Raw genomic sequence first — 19763 nt, forward strand, 5'->3', positions numbered from 1 at the left:
CACTGTTATATATTGCCTCCGAGGAACACCTGTGCTAACTTTAGATCCGGTGGGGTGGGGGCAGGGGATCTTAGAGCATGCCATATAGAGCACAGACACCCCCCACACCCCCCCCCCCCCCAAACTGCCACACACACACACACACACACACACACTCACACACCCCACTTCCATTGTAATTGACAGATGCTGTTTAATCTGAGCTGAGGCGAGAGGGCTCAGCTATCTTAGGCTCATCACTAGAACCGCCGCGCTGCACACCGCCCCCCAAAGGGCCCACCACTGTCACCCTGGCCGTGGGCTTGAGCACCGGGTGCAAAGCCCCGCCGGCTTCACACATCAGGCCGTTTACTCAAAAGATGTCGACGCCAGATCTAGACCATTAGGATTACGGGCCCCCAAATTGCTTGATGCCACTTGTTATGTCTGTGGCTCTGGAGAGAAGCTCGTTTGGACAGCTGCTGATACGGCCGGGGTAGGACACGGGACCGTTTGGGGAGCTACAGACGACGAGGCTTTTTCAAGGCCGGAAAACAATCACCAGGTCCACGGCACAGCCGAGTCAAGGCAAGGTCAAGCCCATCAGTGATGAATTCAGAGCCTGAGGATTTAACCTGCTGGGGAGGAGAGCTCATTTCAAATGGGCTTCTAGCATCAGCCAGAGCTCATTCATTTTGTGGAAGGGGGGCCAAACAATGTTAGTAGGAGTATAATATTACCCCTCTCACACACCCCCCTCCCTCCACAAACCTCACCCATACTGCACCACCACCACCACCACCACCCCCAGTGTCCCACATTTGTCCTCCATTGTCAGGGTGCTAACAATGAGGCTGCCACCAAGGCCCACACTCTCGCTGACACATTTTTTTGTGTTTCTTAATTTAAACGAGCAATGCCAAGCAGCCAAGTTCAGGCCCGTCTGGCATCGGATCAGACGTGCCCGTCGACCGCAGCCGGCAACCCGGGGAGGCAGCGGAGGTACTGGCAAGGTTGGCCCAAGTCCCATTTTTAGCCTGGACCTTGCAGATCACTGCAAAATTAACCGGTGCAACAGCGGGCAATGGAAGAAGGGGTGGGCATGGGGACTGATGGACTGTCTAGCACAATGTATGTGTGTGTGTGTGTGTGTGTGTGTGTGTGTATGTGTATGTGTTTGTGTTTTTTATCTGTCTGCATGTGACAGTGTGTGTGTGTCCGTGAGCCGCGCAGCCAAAGCTGGCCACACACACAGCCGTGCCCATGTTAGGTGCGTGTCAAGCAGGTGAGGCCGTTAGAAGTCAAGGTCTGGTTGCTGCATTCTTACCATGACAAAGCCAATCTCCTCCCGTCAACTCACTGACGGCTTCCCACAGCTGGGCGGCCCGTCAATCAGAGACCCGGGGAGCTTCCCTCGCACACACACACCGCGCGCCGCGGACTTCACCTTGATCACGGCGGAGTGCGGCAGGGACACGCCCACTGCAAATGTCGATCACGGGCCGAGGACCAGCCAATAACGCCCCCTCCCTGCTCAGCGCGTGGCCCCGCCTTGCACAGCTGTCAATAACAGGAGTCTCTTCCCTTTTGTCCCTGCAATGCCCTCTGCATAGTGCACATTACTCATTCCTTTTGTTCCCCTGTTTATGGGCTCTCCTGTTGCCTGTCAGGCTACATTCCCCCTATGGCCCTGTTTTTTTTTTATTCCGCTTGTTCATTAAAAAAACTTCTGACGCAACTTCTGTCTTTTTTTACTCAAAGCTCTACAAATCTCTTTCTTTTTTTTTTATTGTAATATCCTAAATCCAATCTTAGGGGTTTGTCTAGACTGGTGCTACAGGATTATTTGACCTTTTTAGCGATGCCTCTCGGGGTGTTGACGGTGTTATGAGGTTAAATGATATTTAAACCACTGATTGTCATCTAGCAGTAAAGTATGTCGGAAGAAAAAAGGTGGAAAAACCAGTAATGCTGGTGAATGCTCAACTGACCATCAAACACAGACTTACAGTACCAGGTATATTTCTGAAGTCACACACACACACACACACACACACACACACACACACACACACACACACACCTGAATGAAATTCTCTAATTGTCCATTTGCCATTGAAAGAAATGGGCAATATATTCTATTGAATCCCCAATAAGAGCCATTATGAGTAGCGCAGTGTGAGTGCCTCGGGACTCTTTGTCATAATCAGACAGAGAATGTCTAAAAAAAGACATGAAGCGGCAGCTTGTTGCGTAAGTTCTACCCAGAAGACTTATAAGTTATGTTTTTCTTTCACTGGTTTCAGTCATTCATTATTGGTCTCCGTAGGCTATGTCTTCTATTCACCGTCACACCCAATCACAGAATTGCTTTTTGGTTATTATACATGACTGTTATTTCCCTGAGCTACATCTAGCACTATGATGTTTTCAAGTTCCCCTCTTACTATCTGCAGCTGCTATTCTACCCTCTCCAGAGGAAAGGTCCTTGCCAGTAATGTCTACCCATCTGTATTTGATGGCATTGCTTTTTTATCAGTTGCTTGATTGCTCATCTGGGGAAAAATGAATATTTTTCTGACATATTTTTTGTCTCTCCTCTGCTCCTCTTATATTGTACAGCTTAACCCTGAAGCATTGTATGAAATCATATTTACAGTAGCCTATATTTCATATTTAAGACATTGTGATATTTTGAAGTTATACTGTCTCTATATAGTACTATAACATTGTCTTTGTGTATCATCTACAATATGTTCACCGCAGATTAATCCTGTTACTGTACACATATAAGTTGTTTTTGACCTTGACTTCTATGTTTGACGTGGGAGGGTGGGTTGAGCCCTTCCACCCCCACAACATTACTAAGGACCTCACATGGACTGTCAACAACATCCAATACACATCCAGACAAAGACTCTACCCCCTTTGTCAAGAAGAAATTCAAGGTGTCAACATCTAACTTGAAGGCGTTCTACTCTTAAGCTGTGGAGAGTAGCAGGTAGCATCTAGTAGCATCATCACCATGCATTACCATGTTGTAAGTTGCTTTGTAATGTAATGTAATGTAATAATGTAAAGCATCATCACCTGGCATAAAAACATCCCAGCTCGGCATGGCAGTGCCCAGTGGAGACGGGTGCATTCAGAGCGCCTCTCCCTGCCCTGAAGGAATGCAAATAAGTGGCCAACACATTTTAAAAGACATTTCACACCCTGACAATGGACTGTACAGATCGCTGAGGTCAGGTAGACACCTCAGGCTAAAACAGAAAGACTTTTTGCACGTTGAAGCCCACTCCCTCTCACTATTTATACGTTAAATCTTTTCATTTTTCTTTATAAATAGTTGGTAATCACCCACTGCACAGGAAGAAGTTGAGCGACTAATGTCGTTTCCCTATATTTTATAATGTGACAAATAAAAGTCCTTGAGTCCTTGAATGCTGAACAAAAATGCTCTACATAATTCACATATGCTACACACATACAAACAGTAATATCTCTATTGAATACTATGTAGCAACATGCCAGGCCAATACTACACATGACAATGGGCCTCATGAATCTGAGTCACTTATGATGATGACAAGGGGAAAACTGAAACAGTTAGATATTAAGATGCCTTGTAAATGTTTAGATTAAATGAAGATGGATGTTATCATCTCTCAGATGAGAAAAAATATTGAATATCAAGTGCTAAAGAAAGAAGGAAGGAAGGGATGCCACTGGCAACGGTGGAGTGTGGTGCACATCATTCATTGCCTGAAAAGCATGACAGACATGAGATATCTCAAAACAAACAATGAGCGACTCTCAGGAACCTATAAATCCTAACTGACATCCAAGCGCAGTCATCAATGAATGCCACTGTATTAGGGGGCTTTTTGCCAGCTGGAGTGTGTGGTTGAATTCTCTCGCTGATTTATTTCAAGTGATACGGTTGGTGGGACATGGGGATACGCTGGTGACTTTCCAGTAGGTGGTGCAAAAGATACAACAATCCCTCATGCTAACTCTGCCCAGGGCAGCCCTCCAAACCTTTGTTCAGCCGCATAAATATCTGCCCAACCTCTCCTCATAGTTGGTGGTAACCACAGAGTGTAATGAGACAAGACACAAATCCACATATTCACATGCATGCACACTCATAAACACCAATCACACACACACACACACACACACACACACACACACACACACACACCCCTCACACACACAAACACAAACACAAGCACACACTCACACACACACACTCGCACACATCACTGGGCATTTCTGGGTAACTTTGCCGACGTCCACACTCTCCTCATTTCTGATTGCCTTTGCATTTCCATAATTAAAATGTAATCCAGCATGTCGTCCCTGTAAATGAGGCTTGTTCTCTGGAGGACGATTATCTGATTTAAAAAATGTGTTGAGGAGAGGAGGGAACCCTCGGCATATTAGCGTGATGCGCGGACGGCTCCTAATTAGGGCCCCATGAGATCAGGGCCTGGCGGAGCAGGGAGAGAGGAGAGGGGTGCGTGCTGGTGGTGCTGCTGGTGCTGATGGTGGTGGTGGTGGTGGTGTGGAGGATGCGGCGGCAGGGGTCTCCTGTGGGTCTGATAAACAAACTGCCAGTGGGAGCAGAGTGCCGCGCGATTCCCAACCCCTCGCTGAGAATGATGATGCGCTGGCCTGGGCTGCAGGGGCATAGGGGGAAGAATGTGTGTGTGTGTGTCTGTGTGTTTGTGTGTGTTTGTGTCTGTGTCTCTCTGTGTGTGTGTGTGTGTGAGTGTGTGTGTTTGTTTGTGTCTGTGTGTCTCTGTGTGTGTGAGTGCGTGTGTATTTGTGAGAGAAAGGATATGCATGCATGTGTGTGTTTGTGTGTGTGTGTGTGTGTGTGTGTGTGTGTGTGTGAGTGTGCGTGTGTGCGTGCGTTTGTGTGTGTGTGTGTGTGTGTGTGTGAGATAGGGAGAGGGAGAGGGAGCAGTATGAGTGTAGTATGTTAGTGCTCATATCAGGAATATGAATATAACAGTATGTGTGTCGTATGTTAGCACTCATACTGTATCAGGGAATATGAATATAACAGTATGCGTGTAGTAAGTGCTAATATCAGGGAATATGTATATAACAGTATGAGTGCTGTATGTAGCGCTCATACCAGGAATATGTAGCCTATATAACAGTAAAGCATGTTAGTGCTCATATCAGGGAATATGTGTATAACAGTAAAGCATGTTAGTGCTCATATCAGGGAATATGTATGTAACAGTAAGAGTGTAAGATGATGCATGTGTATGTGCACATTTGCGTGCACACCCTAGATGTCTCTCTGTGAGTTTGTATCTGATGACAGTCTATTTCCTGGGGTTAACTTACATCCTCTTTTCTGCCTTCAGTCCCATTGCCTGCTGCTGTAGATTTTTTTGGTAGCTCTCTTCCTTCACTTACATAACATTATGCCTCCTCATGCTTATTAGTGCGCAGACCACTGAGCATTGTGTAGCATGGTGAAATGCTTTATCAATGTGCCCGATTCTCTTCTTGTTATGGGTCCTCTTTAAGGACGATAACGTAATGTTCAATAGTATGGCTTTACGAGAATTTTGTGACAATATGTTGTGTAATATATTGCATGCAAAGCCCATGGTATGTTGAAAAGAGCTTGCATTTACAGTTAGTTTACATTATGTAAGGTCTGTGGCCTCGTGTTATATCACACTGAAACCACATCACAGGCTAGAATCCTGTCTATACACTATTAGTCTCCTATAAGTTCAGAGGCAAAGCCAATTAGAGGCCATTTCCTCAATGATGACAATTTGTCTGATGAAGACCAGGTGTACAGATTCCCTCCTCCCATCTTTCTCTCTCTCTCTCTCTCTCTCTCTCTCTCTCTCTCTCTCTCTCTCTCTCTCTCTCACAATAGCAATAGCAATAGCAATAGTATAACTCGTTCAATTACATTTTATCGTTCTACAACAATTGACACTCACTGGCACATGAAGGAAAAGGTGTCTAAGTATGATACCAAGAGGAAGCTCTGTACTTGGTATTGTAATATTGCTTGTTGCAACTCTTATCTTCATACCCGCTCTAACAGATTCAGCTGTATGGTAGACTCCAGAGGTCTAGTTTTACTCTGAGCATCTTGGACACACGTGTTAATGCTGATATGGATAATACATGGCCCTTATAATGATGACACAGCTCTACAAATGGCATAGAAATGTAAAAAGATTGGGCTTCATATCTGTCTGTGATAATATCTAGAATTTCATTTATCAAAGGCTACTTGGCTACTTTAAGCCTCAGACCGACAGAGCTGTGCACAACATAAATTACATTTTAATTAGAAAATGATTGCACTGTATCAAGCGTGTATGCAATGCCTCATGTATCCATTAAAGCGGGCATGAGGCATGCGTACCTGTGCACAGCAACGCAAAACAATATTCTAACTGTTGAATATTGAATGTGGCCTATATTCTGTTGATGAAAACACTGTCATGCAATAACTTGACTAAATGTATACAGGGGATAGCCTACAGTTTTTTTAGCACAACACAGTTTGATGATTTTAAACAGGCCTGACCCAAGCTTTTAATCTGCATCGACACATTGTGTCACATTTAAAACTGAAGTCTACTTGGTGTATGATCATTTGACCATGAAGATTAAACCTCATAGCCTAGCATGCATCTTTGCCTTACACCGCTCCTCCCTCTAAGCTGTGAGCCCAACCTCGTTGACCGCGGTAAGCAAGGCGCAGAGAGCCTTATTATGTAGGCAGCCCAGTTCTTGGAATGACTCTGACCAGTAGAGGCACTGTTCGCCAAGTTCAAGTTCAAGTTGAGGATCAGGTAGAGTCTGAATTACATACGGGGCACATTGTGAAGGGCTGACTCTTGCTTTTTGAGATATAGGCCTAAGCTGTTGAAACAATAATTACAATGGCATTACTCTATTTACAGGTTTATTGTGACTTACGGGCGTCACCTATTCCATAATAAATTCGCCAACACAATGAAGAAAGGCATGTATTCTTTTAACCCCATTGTATAGGCCTACATTACAAGCACACTGAAACTGATTGCTTTCATCAATAGACAAACAGTAGACTTACTGTAAACTGCACAACGCATCTTACGTTCTATATGATATTTATAAATGGTCCGTGAGATCATTTTAAGTTAATAACGATTTTTGTTTATATGTATATTATTGATCCAATCGATCAAGATCAATAGCTTTATTGGCACAATAAAAATGGTTTAAAAATACGGGAGAAAGGGAGACGCTGTAATTAAAGGAATATTTCAGCAAAGCAGTAAACTGTGTCCCGGACCAGCATGCTTTTCACAGTTGTTGAGAATAACCGATTCTATTGCTACTTAAGCGTATCAGGCGATATTTAAGATAAATTATGGAATATGCAGTGCCCTTGCTTACTTGGCGGCGCGTGATCTGAGTAAAATTCCATCCCACGTTTTAGCAGTTTAAGAAATTGCCACCTTCCGTTCAATAATTCTATTCCGTTAAGTCCATTCAATATCACAGGTTCCTGTTCAATAACTCCATTCCGCGCCCCTGTTCAATAAACGATGGCCCTATTGAATTGCTCCGCTCCGTGTTTTACGCGCGCTCCCCCTCCTTTCCACTGAACTCCAGCCCCTCACGCTCTCTCTATCAGCCTCTCATTCCGTCTCAATATGTCTCAAGATGGCGGCCAATGCGGGATCGATGTTTCAATATTGGAAGCGCTTTGATTTACAACAGCTCCAGGTCAGCTCTTTTCCTTATAGTTACTGCGAGTTCTTTTGGGGTTGTGTGAGGAAAGTCGTCGTCTAGTTGCTGCTTCGCTCTGGAGCCCTAGTTTACCGGTGTTATGTGGCCGCTTTTGGAGCTCCGTTCTCCCATTGATTAAAGCGGCTCTCTCGTTGATCAGAAATTGATCCTCTTTGTTCAATTCCCATCGATCAGCCATCATGGCTACAAAGACGCAGCCACCCTGGTAATTGGACAATAATGAGTTACGAATTCATTTAGGAAAGTCGCGAGGTGCCACTTTCTTAGGAAACTACTTTGGTGGAACTATCTTGGTGGTGTGTTTTGTTTGAATAATTTTGTTTAAGAGTACAAGTGCGTAGCCTATGTGGTCATGTACTCTGGCGGGTGGCGCTGTAGGGAATGGCACTGCGCAGTACAGAAAGTGTAACATATTTAAATATAGATTTTAAACGTTTATTTGCAAATACGATGATTGTATCTGCATCTAGACTATGTAGAAAATGTTTGAAAGATGAAGTTAATGCTTAAGTTTTTACCGGCTGGGTGTTCTACTTCGCAAATGCTAGGGATGCAGTCAAGTGAACTTTGCTGTGATAGCTTACATAACCTAGGTACATTTACGCATGAAAAATATTTAATTTTTATAAGCCAGGCAGAAATTTGTGCATTAATGTATCTTTACGTAACATAGACCGTTCATGGCTCAAACGTGAGAAGAGCTCGATAGAGGTGTCTTTAATAGCCTTCTAGCTGGCTGAGGTTCAAGTTCAGGTTTGTGGCGCTTTTGTGTGGAAATTGGCTGCTTTGGTGAAAATACAATAAAGTAATATGCTAAACTAATTAGACAGTAGCATATTCAGTTGGGCTGAACTGGTTTATATGAACTATGTTGTCACCTAAGACATTTTATTCTCTGTCTGTGTAGCTTATTCAATGAACATTATCCCACATTTCGTAGCCTGCAATACTTTTGGACGATTGGCTGTTCAGAAGTTCAGAAATGCATACTCGACAACTAAAAAACAGAGGTCCAGAATATAGGTCTAAATCTTTGGTTAAGTTGGATAATTCAGCATAGAGTAGTTCACGTGTTTAGGGGTTTATAAATGAATATTCCAAAGATTTTGAACTTGCATCTACTGTGGACCGCTTAAAGGTAATGGCGAAGCGTTATAAATGTCATAGTTGTTGTAGGAAAGATAAAGTAGCCTAATGTACCTTGTTATAGAGTTAAGTTGATAATGTGGAGATTGTGTGTTTCTTTATACGCTGTGCGAGCGATTTCATGGTAACATGTTGGTGTATTTGAACAGCGTTGGAGACAATACATCATAGACTTGCTACTTTGTAACTTGAGTAGCCCTTGCGACTTTACATGAAATGTAGCGGATAATGTCGATACAAAGTATTTTTGTACTTTAATGATGATTCAATAAATTAAGACGAGATCTGAATCTCTTTCACTTCCTCGCGTTTTAGTCGCTCCAGTCAGGGTATTTATCAAAAATCGTATTTGTAAGCCTTGTTATCTTTACGCTTCATCTTTTTCATATAGTATACATACCAGTGCAGTCTCTTTCTGTTTTTATTAGATGACCTATTTGTGTACGATGAGCATAAGAATGTGGTTCAAGTTCACACGTCATAGCCTTATAGTGTTGCCCATTTTGTGTACGTCCGCCTGTCTTAAAGTAACCAATGTCCAAATGTGGGTTATTGTTCGCGTCTAAAACCTTTATGTTCTCAACAATAAGAACATGTCTCGCTATCGAATGTGCGCTATAGCTTCTCATCCATCAGTAGTCTTGAGAACAGGTTGGTTTCATCAATCACACCGGGATAATTAGCATTTTAACGTATCATCTGCACTACCGACATTTTGCCCAACATTTCATCCAGTATGCTACTGTAGAAAACATTTCGTTTGCTCTCTCGCTCGAACTAGCGTACCGTTTCAAATAGCCTACACACCTGGGTGATTTGTTTAGGTCATGGCTGTTTTTTCCCTTCCGGTATCAGCCTGCTCTTTGTCTATTTGACTACGAAAAAAATCTATAGCCTAATAAGTAGCTAAGCCGAACCTTACATTCGTAGACTCTAATCTTTACAAAACAGAGCACGGTGTATCGTCAATGCTCTCAAGTATAAACTCCCTATGCGGGGCTGCGGTAGGCATTTGGCTTTGTGAACTTGCAATCGATTAGCCTACTCAAACATGCAATAGAGAGGAAATCGTTGATTTGATAATTATGATGTTCAAGCAGATCATGCTATGCTCACTGCAGTGCTCCTAAATCTGATATTACCTACTAGCGCTGTTGTTTGTCAGTGCAGATAATATGTAGAAAATATTATGTGAAATATTGATTATTATGAAATCCAAAATGCGTCTAAAATTGTAATTATTTCAGATCATCTGTAAAGTCTGTGTTCCAGTGATTGTATAGAATTAGTTTTAAAGCTGTTGTGCGTAGTATATGCCCCATACCCCATACGATTTCTGCTAAAAGACTTCTCTGCCCTAATCATCTTCACATGTGTTTACTGCGGGGCCCAGCGTCAACATCACTATGCGTCACATACGGATGTGATAAAAGGCCCATAGTAAATGCAAGACATCAGATGTTATTAGTGCAGACAGCCAGTCTGATAACACTTAAGACTGGAGCCTGCCTGGATTGCCATGTTGGGATTCCACAGCTTACTTGAAATGGCCCACTATTAATTTCTCATTTGATATTAATTTATTTATAATTTTCTTTCAAAGACTTTGAAGATGGTTCTGAAGAATGATAAGCTTTTTAACATTTTTTCAGACTGTATTTCCCCCCTGCTACATGGCTTCTTTTGTAGCTACATGCAATAGCTGTTTTAATTGGCCACTTGCTGCAATAGTAAATATCCCTTCCACATGTATGGAACAAGTAATAAACCAGTACATTGTTTCTGTTTAATAGGTCTTTCTTATTAGTGCCATCCATATGTAAAATCCATTACAGTGACAAAGAAAGAGCAGAGCGAGGTCTGCTAAAAATGAGTGAGCTCGTCCTAAACACGCAAAATCCCATTTCCTTCCTCTTTTGGGACACGTATGAGTGAATGAACATCCCAGACCGCGAGGCATCGCAGAGTCCAGGCCCTGACCTGATGTCTCAGCTCAGCAATCAATAGTGTGCTTTTTTTTTCTGAATGAAACTGGAGGTCTTGTTTGTACTCGCCTGCCAGACAGACCACACTGGTAGGGGACTGGACGCACAGTCGCACACAGGCTCTCTCGGTGCTCAGGTGAAGGGCAGGTGTTGCGGCGTTCCGGGCGCCTTGCGTTCCTGTTTGCGTGTCTGGGATGATGGTTAAAGGCCCTGTGCTGTGCGTGGCTGTTTATGCCATCAGATGCCGGGTCTGTTCGGAGCAGAATGGCCACACACAAAGAGCCCTCCGAGCTCACATATGGCATTTCCCATTTGTTTGTTTCTTTCTCTCTTCTTCCTCTCTTTCTTTTTTTTCTCTTTCTCCTTCTTTCTTTCCTCTCTACAGCCACCGAATCTTCAGTCTGTTTTATCATGCAGTATGTTGTTAGTATTTTGTGTGATGCATGTGTATGGTGCTTTCTGCTAATACTACAGATTGAGCAGTTTATCAGTCCTCAGCATTACAGGAGTGATCTCATGCAACATTGCTTTTGTAATGGTCAAAACATGACTGTCTGTAACCATAGAGCGATGAGCCTGGTGCGGTCCTTATAGTTCTCTTAGAAGGTCAAAGCCACTCTTTGCAGTTGTTGTTGTTGTTGTGCAATCAACTGAAATGACTGGAATGTACCAGCTTTATCTGGAGACAAACAGTGCGAACAGTTGATTGGAAAAACTAGATCGAAAGCAAGTTTTCTCGTGGCATGCTCGTTATAGGGGGCAATTTCAAACCTCACGAAAGACAGCTAAGAGCCATCACCTGGAAATGAAATACATTTGAATGTCAATTTACAGAATGGCATTATCACACACAGATTGTGTATTTTTAAATATTCATTAACAGTATGTGTGGTTGGGGATTGTTAAACTTTTCACATTCATTGTTGAAGTCACATTTACTTTTCAAAGTTCAAATGAGCCTTTTTTTTAAAGTCACTATTTCGGCCCTTAAATCAGCCATTGAAATAATTTTTTGAATGCAGTCCAGTAAGGTAACGTGCATTAAACATGTGTAGAGCTTGTAGTTGCAGTTGGATTGTCAACCCTAACCAGTTCCCGACATCAGAGAGCAAAGTAAATCACTCTGCAAACTTAACTGTCTAATTTTTCGTGTTTGAGTGTGGTTTGGGTGTGTTGTGATGCCTATCACCTGTGACGCGTATAACCACAGGTAAGGCGCTGCCGACAGGTATGCAGACAGTTGATGTTGCGTGTGTATGGTGTGTGTGTGTGTGTGTGGGTGTGGGTGAGGGTGTGTGTGGTCCTGCATGAGTTATGTCAGGACAGAGCAAGATTAGAAGAGAACAGAAGATGAGATGCCATACTATGAGTGAACATAGAGTAATCCAACCTCTATCTCTCCCTGCCTGGGCTTGTTCCAGTGTTCTGCCTTTGTTATTTAGCATGTGAAGTTTTGCCTTCTCCATTGAGCATCACTGCATCCAAGAATGCACACTGCACTCTGAAAAGGCCAATGGAGATGAGGTAATGCGTGATATACTATATTTTTAAGACATGTACTAAAACTCAGCTGTGTTATAATAATGCGCTATGTTTGTGTCGTGTCACTGTTGTAACTGAAATTGTGCTGCTTTAACTAAAAATGCAGTTGTGCAGTGGTTCTTTTTTGGCTGGGATATTAAAGCTTGTAGGATGAAGTGGGGTATTTATAGACACAAATGCATGGCATTTCTTTTCACATCCTGTAGAATGTCTTGCTCATGGTGGCAGAGGCCTTCCTGGAGCAGAGACAGGAAGTCCCTGACGTGTTCCTCGGCGAGGGTACGATAAAGCCGGGTCTAACAGTCTGCGCTACTTTTAGAAAGACCCTTTAATGTCGAAATGAAAGATGCCTTAAACAACAGCGGCCCTGTTTCTTACCACACACGCACAAACACACATCTATACATGCAGTAAATTCCCAAATCACATTCACACCACTTCAAACCCAAACCAACTTGTAAACAAGGCCCTAAAGAAAAAAAAAAAGATCAACATTTGCATGTCTCCATCCAGATTTAGCTTCTGGCATTCCAATCCCTTTCTGTTTTTTTCAATATGAACTCCCCATGGATTTTGTAATTGCTGCCGACTGGATGGGAAATACTGTTTACATTCTGTTCTGGGTTTGAAGAACTTGAATTTGCAATCAATTCCCCCCCCCCCCTTAGTTGCCTCTGAGGTCTTTGTCAGTCATAGGCACAGGGAGAAGTTCCAGCTTGAGTCAGATGTCATCCTGGATAAAAATATCAGCTCTATCTATTTTGTCTCAGCTTGTAAAATGTCCATTAATATCTTTGTGTTGGGAGTTTGGATGGCGTTCGGCCTGGATTCGCAGTGCTGATGTGACATATTCATAAATTTACTCTGGAATCTGAACTGCTGCTACTGGTTTAGCAAATCAATGGCAGCTTAGCCTCGAGTCAAGTTTGCCTTTTTTTTTATAACTGTGCCAAGATGTCGGGAAAGGTTAGTCACTACAACAGACTCGGTTCCTCAGCCAAATGCGCCCAGACAAGGGTAATCCCTCAATACCCGAAAAAATCTTGAGTCCTTGCTGCTGTCAGAGAAGAGGAAAAACCGGTAGGGCAGTTTTCTCCGCCATTGCTCTGCAGTCGAGAGTGTTGTTGTTGGGGAGCGGCATGGTGCCGCTGCTTGCCTGTGAGTGTGTGTGTGAGTGTGTGTGTCTGTCTGCCTGTCTCTCAGGAGTGTGTTGAGTGTCTGAGCGTTGGTATGCTCGTAGCCGAGAGCTGCTGGCCGCCTCGGCGGGCAGGAGGAGCCGCTGGTTTGGCCATGGGAATGGGGGGAGAGGTCAGGCCCCCAGCCAGCAATCTGCACCACCAGCACCCGTCCCCACGGCCACCCCACCTCACTTTCTCTCTGTCTGCTAACTCACACTCTACCCCCACCCCAGCGCCTGCGCGCACACACACACACACACACACACACACACACACACACACACAGGCTGACATAGGCCTACATTCTTTCATCTCTCTCACTGTCTCTCTTTATGCTTTGTCTCTGTCGTTCCCCCCCTTAACACTCTGTGGCTGTATTTTTTCATTTTCTTCCTTTCTTTCTCTCCTTCCCTCTCTTTTCCTCTCTTTTTTCCCTCTCCCTTTGACTTTATCTTTTCCCTGTCTCTCTCTCTCCCTCTCTCTCTCTCTCTCTCTCACCCTCTCTCCCTCTCTCCCTCTCTCTCCCTGTCTGGCTGGACTTTCACAAGGGGCCTCACACAGTTCAACCGAACCCCCGACGCCAGCTGCATAATTAGCTGTCCGTTTCAGATGAGTGAGAATGTAGGAGGGTAGAGGGGAGACGGTCTCCCCCTCCCCCACTCTCTCTCTCTCTCTCTCTCTCTCTCTCCCCCACTCTCTCTCCCTCTCTCTTTTCTCTTTTATCCCTCGATCAGACGTTGTGCTCATTCCTGCGAGCATGCCCACGCACTCAGAGAATGCCCCCATTGGCCTGTCTTTTCTTTCTTTTTTTTCTTTCTTTTTTTTGTTTTGCCTTTAAGTTTGTTCAAACTTTGAGTCTCAACTTGCTCACTATCATCAAAGTTCACGATTTCAATACTTTTGATCATATGATTTATTGATTTAGTCTACGTTTTTTTTTTATGGGCTTTTTCCCACGGGATGATCTGACCAGGCATGTCATGTTGAACATTAAAAAGAAAACCATTGCTTGTAATTCAAATATTTACTCAAAAAGTAAAGTGTTAGCTTCAGGAAAATGACACATTTAGATACAGTAAAACTGCACGGGATGAGAGAAAGGTTCTGTTTTAACTTGGGTGAGTCACCATTAAGGTTGTAAAAACTAACTTAAAATGGGCTGGGTGAAACCCAGGAGGATTTCAGTAGCTCACAGTGAACTGTTTTAAAAATGTTTACTGTGGTGGTTACAGCTGCTAGTCTTTTTTTGTTTTGTTTTGTTTTTGCTGACTTTTGTCAGAAAGCAATAATGTCAATAAATGTAAAAAGGGCTGAAAAAAAGCTTTGTCAGTATTTTCGCTCACACACTCTGGGGTGTCGAGTTTCGAGTACAAGTCCTGTGAACGTTTTTTTCCATTGTCTGTTAACCTTGCGATAACATTGAAACCGCTGATGTCCTCCAAATCATTAGTTCTCACTGTTATATTTGTACATGATACCGAAAGCCCCAGCATGATATGCTGAATCGAAATAACAGCGTTTATGAATAAATATTTATACATTGATGTGCTTTTAAAACAAAGGGCTTGGGTGCAGTTGACAGACAAAAAAGTGTGGGGAGAGAGGGAGAGAAAGAGGGAGAGAGAGAGAGAAAGAAAAAAAGAGAACAGCAATTTATTTGCTTCTGTGCAGAAACATCTGGAAAGTGTTTGAGGGAAGTGCTTGTGAATTAGGAGCCATGGGAAAGAGCTGGACTCCCATTCCCTTTTTTCCCTCCCCCCCAGAGGATTGATAATGCAGGAAGACCGGACAGCAACCTCTGAGATGGCCGCACTCCTAAAACAGGTGTTCGCTGTCACCTCTCCCCCTCTCCCGAAACCAAAGCGATTTTCGAAGCCACCGTTAAGAGGGCAGACCATGCTCTGGTCATGTTGTTCCAATATGGTCTAACCTACATCTTATTTACTTTTTCTGAGGCGGCACGGCATGAACCAGTATTTAGCCTGATATTGCAGTTAGCCCCTGATGAAAGAGTTTTTTTTTTTTTTCAGTTCAGTGGTGTGGTGGATGGAAGACTCTGTGCCTCTCTCATTTACTAGAAGAAGAAGTAAGCACAGAGATCAAAGTCTCCCAGACACCAGTAGGTTTGTTGCTGCTGAGGCTAATGATGTCTCTCTCTCCCTCCCTCCCTCTCCCCCTCTCTCTCCCTCTCTCTCTCTCTCTCTCTCTCTCTCTCTCTCTCTCTCTGGAGCAAGCCTCTCATCTCCCTGAAATCCCCCAATCTTCAGAAGATGCCTACTCTTTATCACCAGTCTGGATTCTTACTCTTAACAAACATAGATCCATGTTGTAAGCATTTTTTTTTAAGGGAAGGGGGTAAGGTTGTATTTTAATACAGTGCCATCTTGCATACAGATTACTTGGCTGTAAAGGCAGTGGCCTAAAATAAATATTTGAAAAATCACGCTTCAGCTGGTCCAAGGAGCGCTGGCTGTGTCTCCACGCAGGTGAGGCGAGTGGCAGAGTAGTAGGGTTTTAGGTCAGGACTTTTTGTGCTGACTTTATGGTAAAATAAGATATAGAGTCAATAACCTTTTCCTGTTGAGCACAGCGCTTTTCATTCTCTTCAATGTACCGGTGTGGGATTTTAATCTCTGTGAAGTGGTCGGGGTGTGAATGAGATACATTGTTATTGCTCGGTAATAGATTTCTATAAATGCAAGCCCTGTTCATTTTGGGATATTTTGATATTAAGGTCAGAATGAAAATCAGCAAGTTGGTTGTTGGCATCCATTTGTTTTTAGACTCTCGAGGGGAGGACTCTCGATACTGGGAAATGATTACCTAGACTCTAAACGATTAGGCTACTCAAACGTGAGAGGCTGTGTGTTTGTGCAAATAAACTCAGATTTGACCTCATAGATTATAACATTTTCCCATAACACAGCTTCAAATGTTTAATTTTAAACCATTTTTTATTAATGAAAATAGATTTTTTTTAAAAAGTTAAATATTCAAAGCAAAACCAATATTTTCAAGTGTTGCACTACAAGTGGTTTGGTGCAATTACCTCAAAGAATATTTGAACAGGGAAACATCTTCGTGGCAGAAGAAAGTTGAATTTTACATGGTGGACTTTGGACCATGAGGCATAAACATTATGAACCTAGTGGATCACCTTGAAGCCAGTCAGATACAGTGGCCAGCCCCAGCTGGTGGACTAATGAGCTGACTAATAGTTTAATAAGCTCATCTGGTAGAAAAGGAATTTTGAATCTGATTGCAAATCTAATAGACCCCTAAATGGACCCAAATGAAGAATTCTTCCTGGCTACAGCCATTGTGTCACCCTCGACTAAGTAATGTTGTTGTAGGCTTGCACTACAGACAGGTGTGGGAGCTTCAGCTCTCAGAATGAGGCCAATTCAGTGTTCTAATGGACTTATCATCAGATACAGGGCTGTCCTTTGGTGCGCTCTTGGTTTTGTGTCGGGCCGGTTTGTTGTGTTTGTATGGTGGCAGAATGAGAGCCGATTGTGCTGTATGACCTCTTCTGGTCCATTGTACACCTCAGAAACGGGTCTGGCTCAACCGTCAGGTGACCGCATCAATGATGAATCAAGTTTGTGTTAGGTTACGTGAGATGTCAGCCGCTCAGAGACACACAGACACACACACACACACACACACACACACACACACTTTCTCTCCTTGGCAGCCATCCTCATTTTGATGGCCAAACCAGAAAGTGTCAGTGTCGCACCAGACTTCCAAGGAGTGGGACGCGCGTCGAGAGAGAGAGAATGTTCCGTCGTCTCCGCGCATTCTTCAGCATTGTTGCAGAAGCCCATGCAAAATCGCGCCGTAAATCATTGCTTGCCGGAGCCGAAGCAATTTGTAAGCCTCATGCACCGAACCACACCAAACCAAAATAGCCATTCGAGGCAAAGTCGGGGGGGGGGGGGTCTCTCTCGGAAACGATAACATCAGTAACACCGGCGCTCCCCGGAGATTCGCCGCGCGTTTACACGGGCGCTCCGCGAGCCCCCGGTGACCCGGGACCCCCGCCACCGGTGGAAAACGGCCAATTGTGCGCGTCCTCATCTGGATGTTCTGAAAAGCCCGGTTGGCTGGAAAGTCACCCTGCTGAAAGCGCTTTGTGATCAGATGGGGGGGGGGAGGGAGGGTGTAGAGCGCGTTCGGACAGGGCCATAAATCAGGCCCTCTCTTCCTGCCAAAGGCCCTATTGTGGAGCCGGCGAGTGGAAATAAATGGATGGCCTGCGTCTCCAGCTGCCCAGATAACATGTCCTCTGTAGGTGTCCAGGGCTCTGCCTCGGACAGACAGAGAGCGATGGATGCAGGGGCGGGGGAGAGTGTGTGGACGAGGGAGGCTTAAGCGCACCGCTGCTCGTCACTTACGAGGGCTTCACGTCTTATCAACACGCTAGCACAGCTGCAGGCGCTGGTGTTAGCGCTCCTCTCTGTAACTGAGCGTTAGCCTTGTTGTCCCCCCCCCCTCCCCCCCATCCAAAAATATTAATTTTTAGACAGCATAACCTCACACGTTCAAGTACACTTCACCCTCTGTGGAAAGCTCTTGCGGGTGGTAAAGTGGTCCGCTGCGGATACCTGGCAGATTGAGCAGCACATTTGCGGAGGTTGTCCAGTCTTTCCACGGGGCTGATTTCCAATCCGCTGTATTCAATTCCCATGCTTGTCTGGAATAGGCTGGCTTAATTGTTCTCAGGCATCTGTGCTATGTGCAGGCTTAGATCACCGCACAGCACAGCGCAGCGCAGCGCCCGATGATGTCATCGGGGAAATGGGCCTTGGGAATCCCAGACAAGTTTTAAACAATCCCCACAACCCCCCCTGCTCCCCCCTGCTCCCCCCCGGCCCTCCGGCCCCCTTTCCACACATGCACACCCCTCAAGTGTTCTGGCCAAATGGCTTCTCCTGAATGTTGAAAGTTGTCAGTAGGACCCCCCCCCCCGACACACACACACACACACACACAGCACCAGTAGTAGCTCACACCCAATCTGAGCCCCAGCCAGACGCGGGTCAGTCTGTGTCGGCCCCCAGCTTCACCGCTACGGAGCCGAAACAAAACAAACCCTCGACGGGGGCGCCCGTGCCCGGGGAGAGGGCCGCCAGTGTGCTCTGCCCCCGGTCTGCCGTCAGCAGGAGTGCGGCGGGGTGGGTGGGTGGGGTGGGGGGGTGTTTGGGATGGAGGGGGGGGGAGGAGGTGGTGGATCTGGCTCCGGCGTAGACTCTGGCTGAACTCTCGCTTTAGCCTGAAATAGTTATTATTAGTGACCTGAAAATCTACAGGAGCCCTGGAAATGAAAGCCAGATGCTGAGAGGGGGAGTGGAAAATGATATTAAGGGTTCAGATGGAGCCTGCAGGGAGAGGGCCTGACATGTTTTTCCGTGTCAGGGGGCTGTGGGGCGACCCTGGGGAGGTGGGATGGCGTTGGAGGGTGGGGGTTAGTTTGGAGACGGTGTGGAGGGTGTGAGGTGTGTGTGTGTGTGTGTGGGGGGGGGGGGTAGTTTTCCCTGAGGCTCACACCTCTACAACCGCAGCCTGGGGCCGCCTCATGGCTACCGGAAGACCACCTCACTCATGACAAGGACTCAGGTTCTTGCGTTCGCTGTTTAAACTCTTAAGTCTGTGTGTTTCTTTGTGAGGGTGTGTGTGTGTCTGTGTGTGTTTTTCCTTTTGCATATTCTCAGGCTGAGAAGTGGAAACAGCCAGCAGTTTAGCCCCCTCCACCCCCCACCTCCTCTCCTCTCAGCGAGTGTATAAAAAAGTTTATCCCTGGGTTTTTTTAATACGCTTGCTGTATAAAAACGGGCAAATCCTCTGGCTGGCCCTCTCCTCTGTGAATTCCCATATCTGGAATAATGGCCGGCTCACCTTGTTAACAGAGACGTATTTTGCTGGGGCCTAATGGAGGCTCGTTAAAGGTGGTCCTTCACCCCCGGACGGCAGCCGACCGGCTGACTTGGGGGCCGCAGAGACCCGCCGCTCCGCGGAGCAGGGGCCTCATTTACCGGCTGGAGGGAGGGGAGGGATGGGAGCGCGAGGGAGGAGGAAGAGTCAGGCTGTCACCGCGGTCTGCAAGTTAGCGTAATGAAGGTGGTTCGGGCCT

General features: G+C 45.1%; 1 protein-coding gene across 2 annotated transcripts in view; it reads left to right on the plus strand.

Moving 5' to 3' along the window:
• The first annotated feature begins 7689 nt into the window (after positions 1 to 7689).
• Positions 7690 to 19763, plus strand: part of cux1a (cut-like homeobox 1a) — a 113076-nt gene continuing 101002 nt past the window's right edge. For both annotated transcript variants that reach the window (XM_062537037.1, XM_062537038.1), the window contains exon 1: positions 7690 to 7752. In XM_062537037.1, coding sequence (XP_062393021.1) covers positions 7690 to 7752 — 63 coding nt within the window. The remainder of the gene's footprint in view (positions 7753 to 19763) is intronic.

The sequence above is a fragment of the Sardina pilchardus genome, chromosome 5 (genome assembly GCF_963854185.1).
Source record: "Sardina pilchardus chromosome 5, fSarPil1.1, whole genome shotgun sequence".
Taxonomy (NCBI): domain Eukaryota; kingdom Metazoa; phylum Chordata; class Actinopteri; order Clupeiformes; family Clupeidae; genus Sardina; species Sardina pilchardus.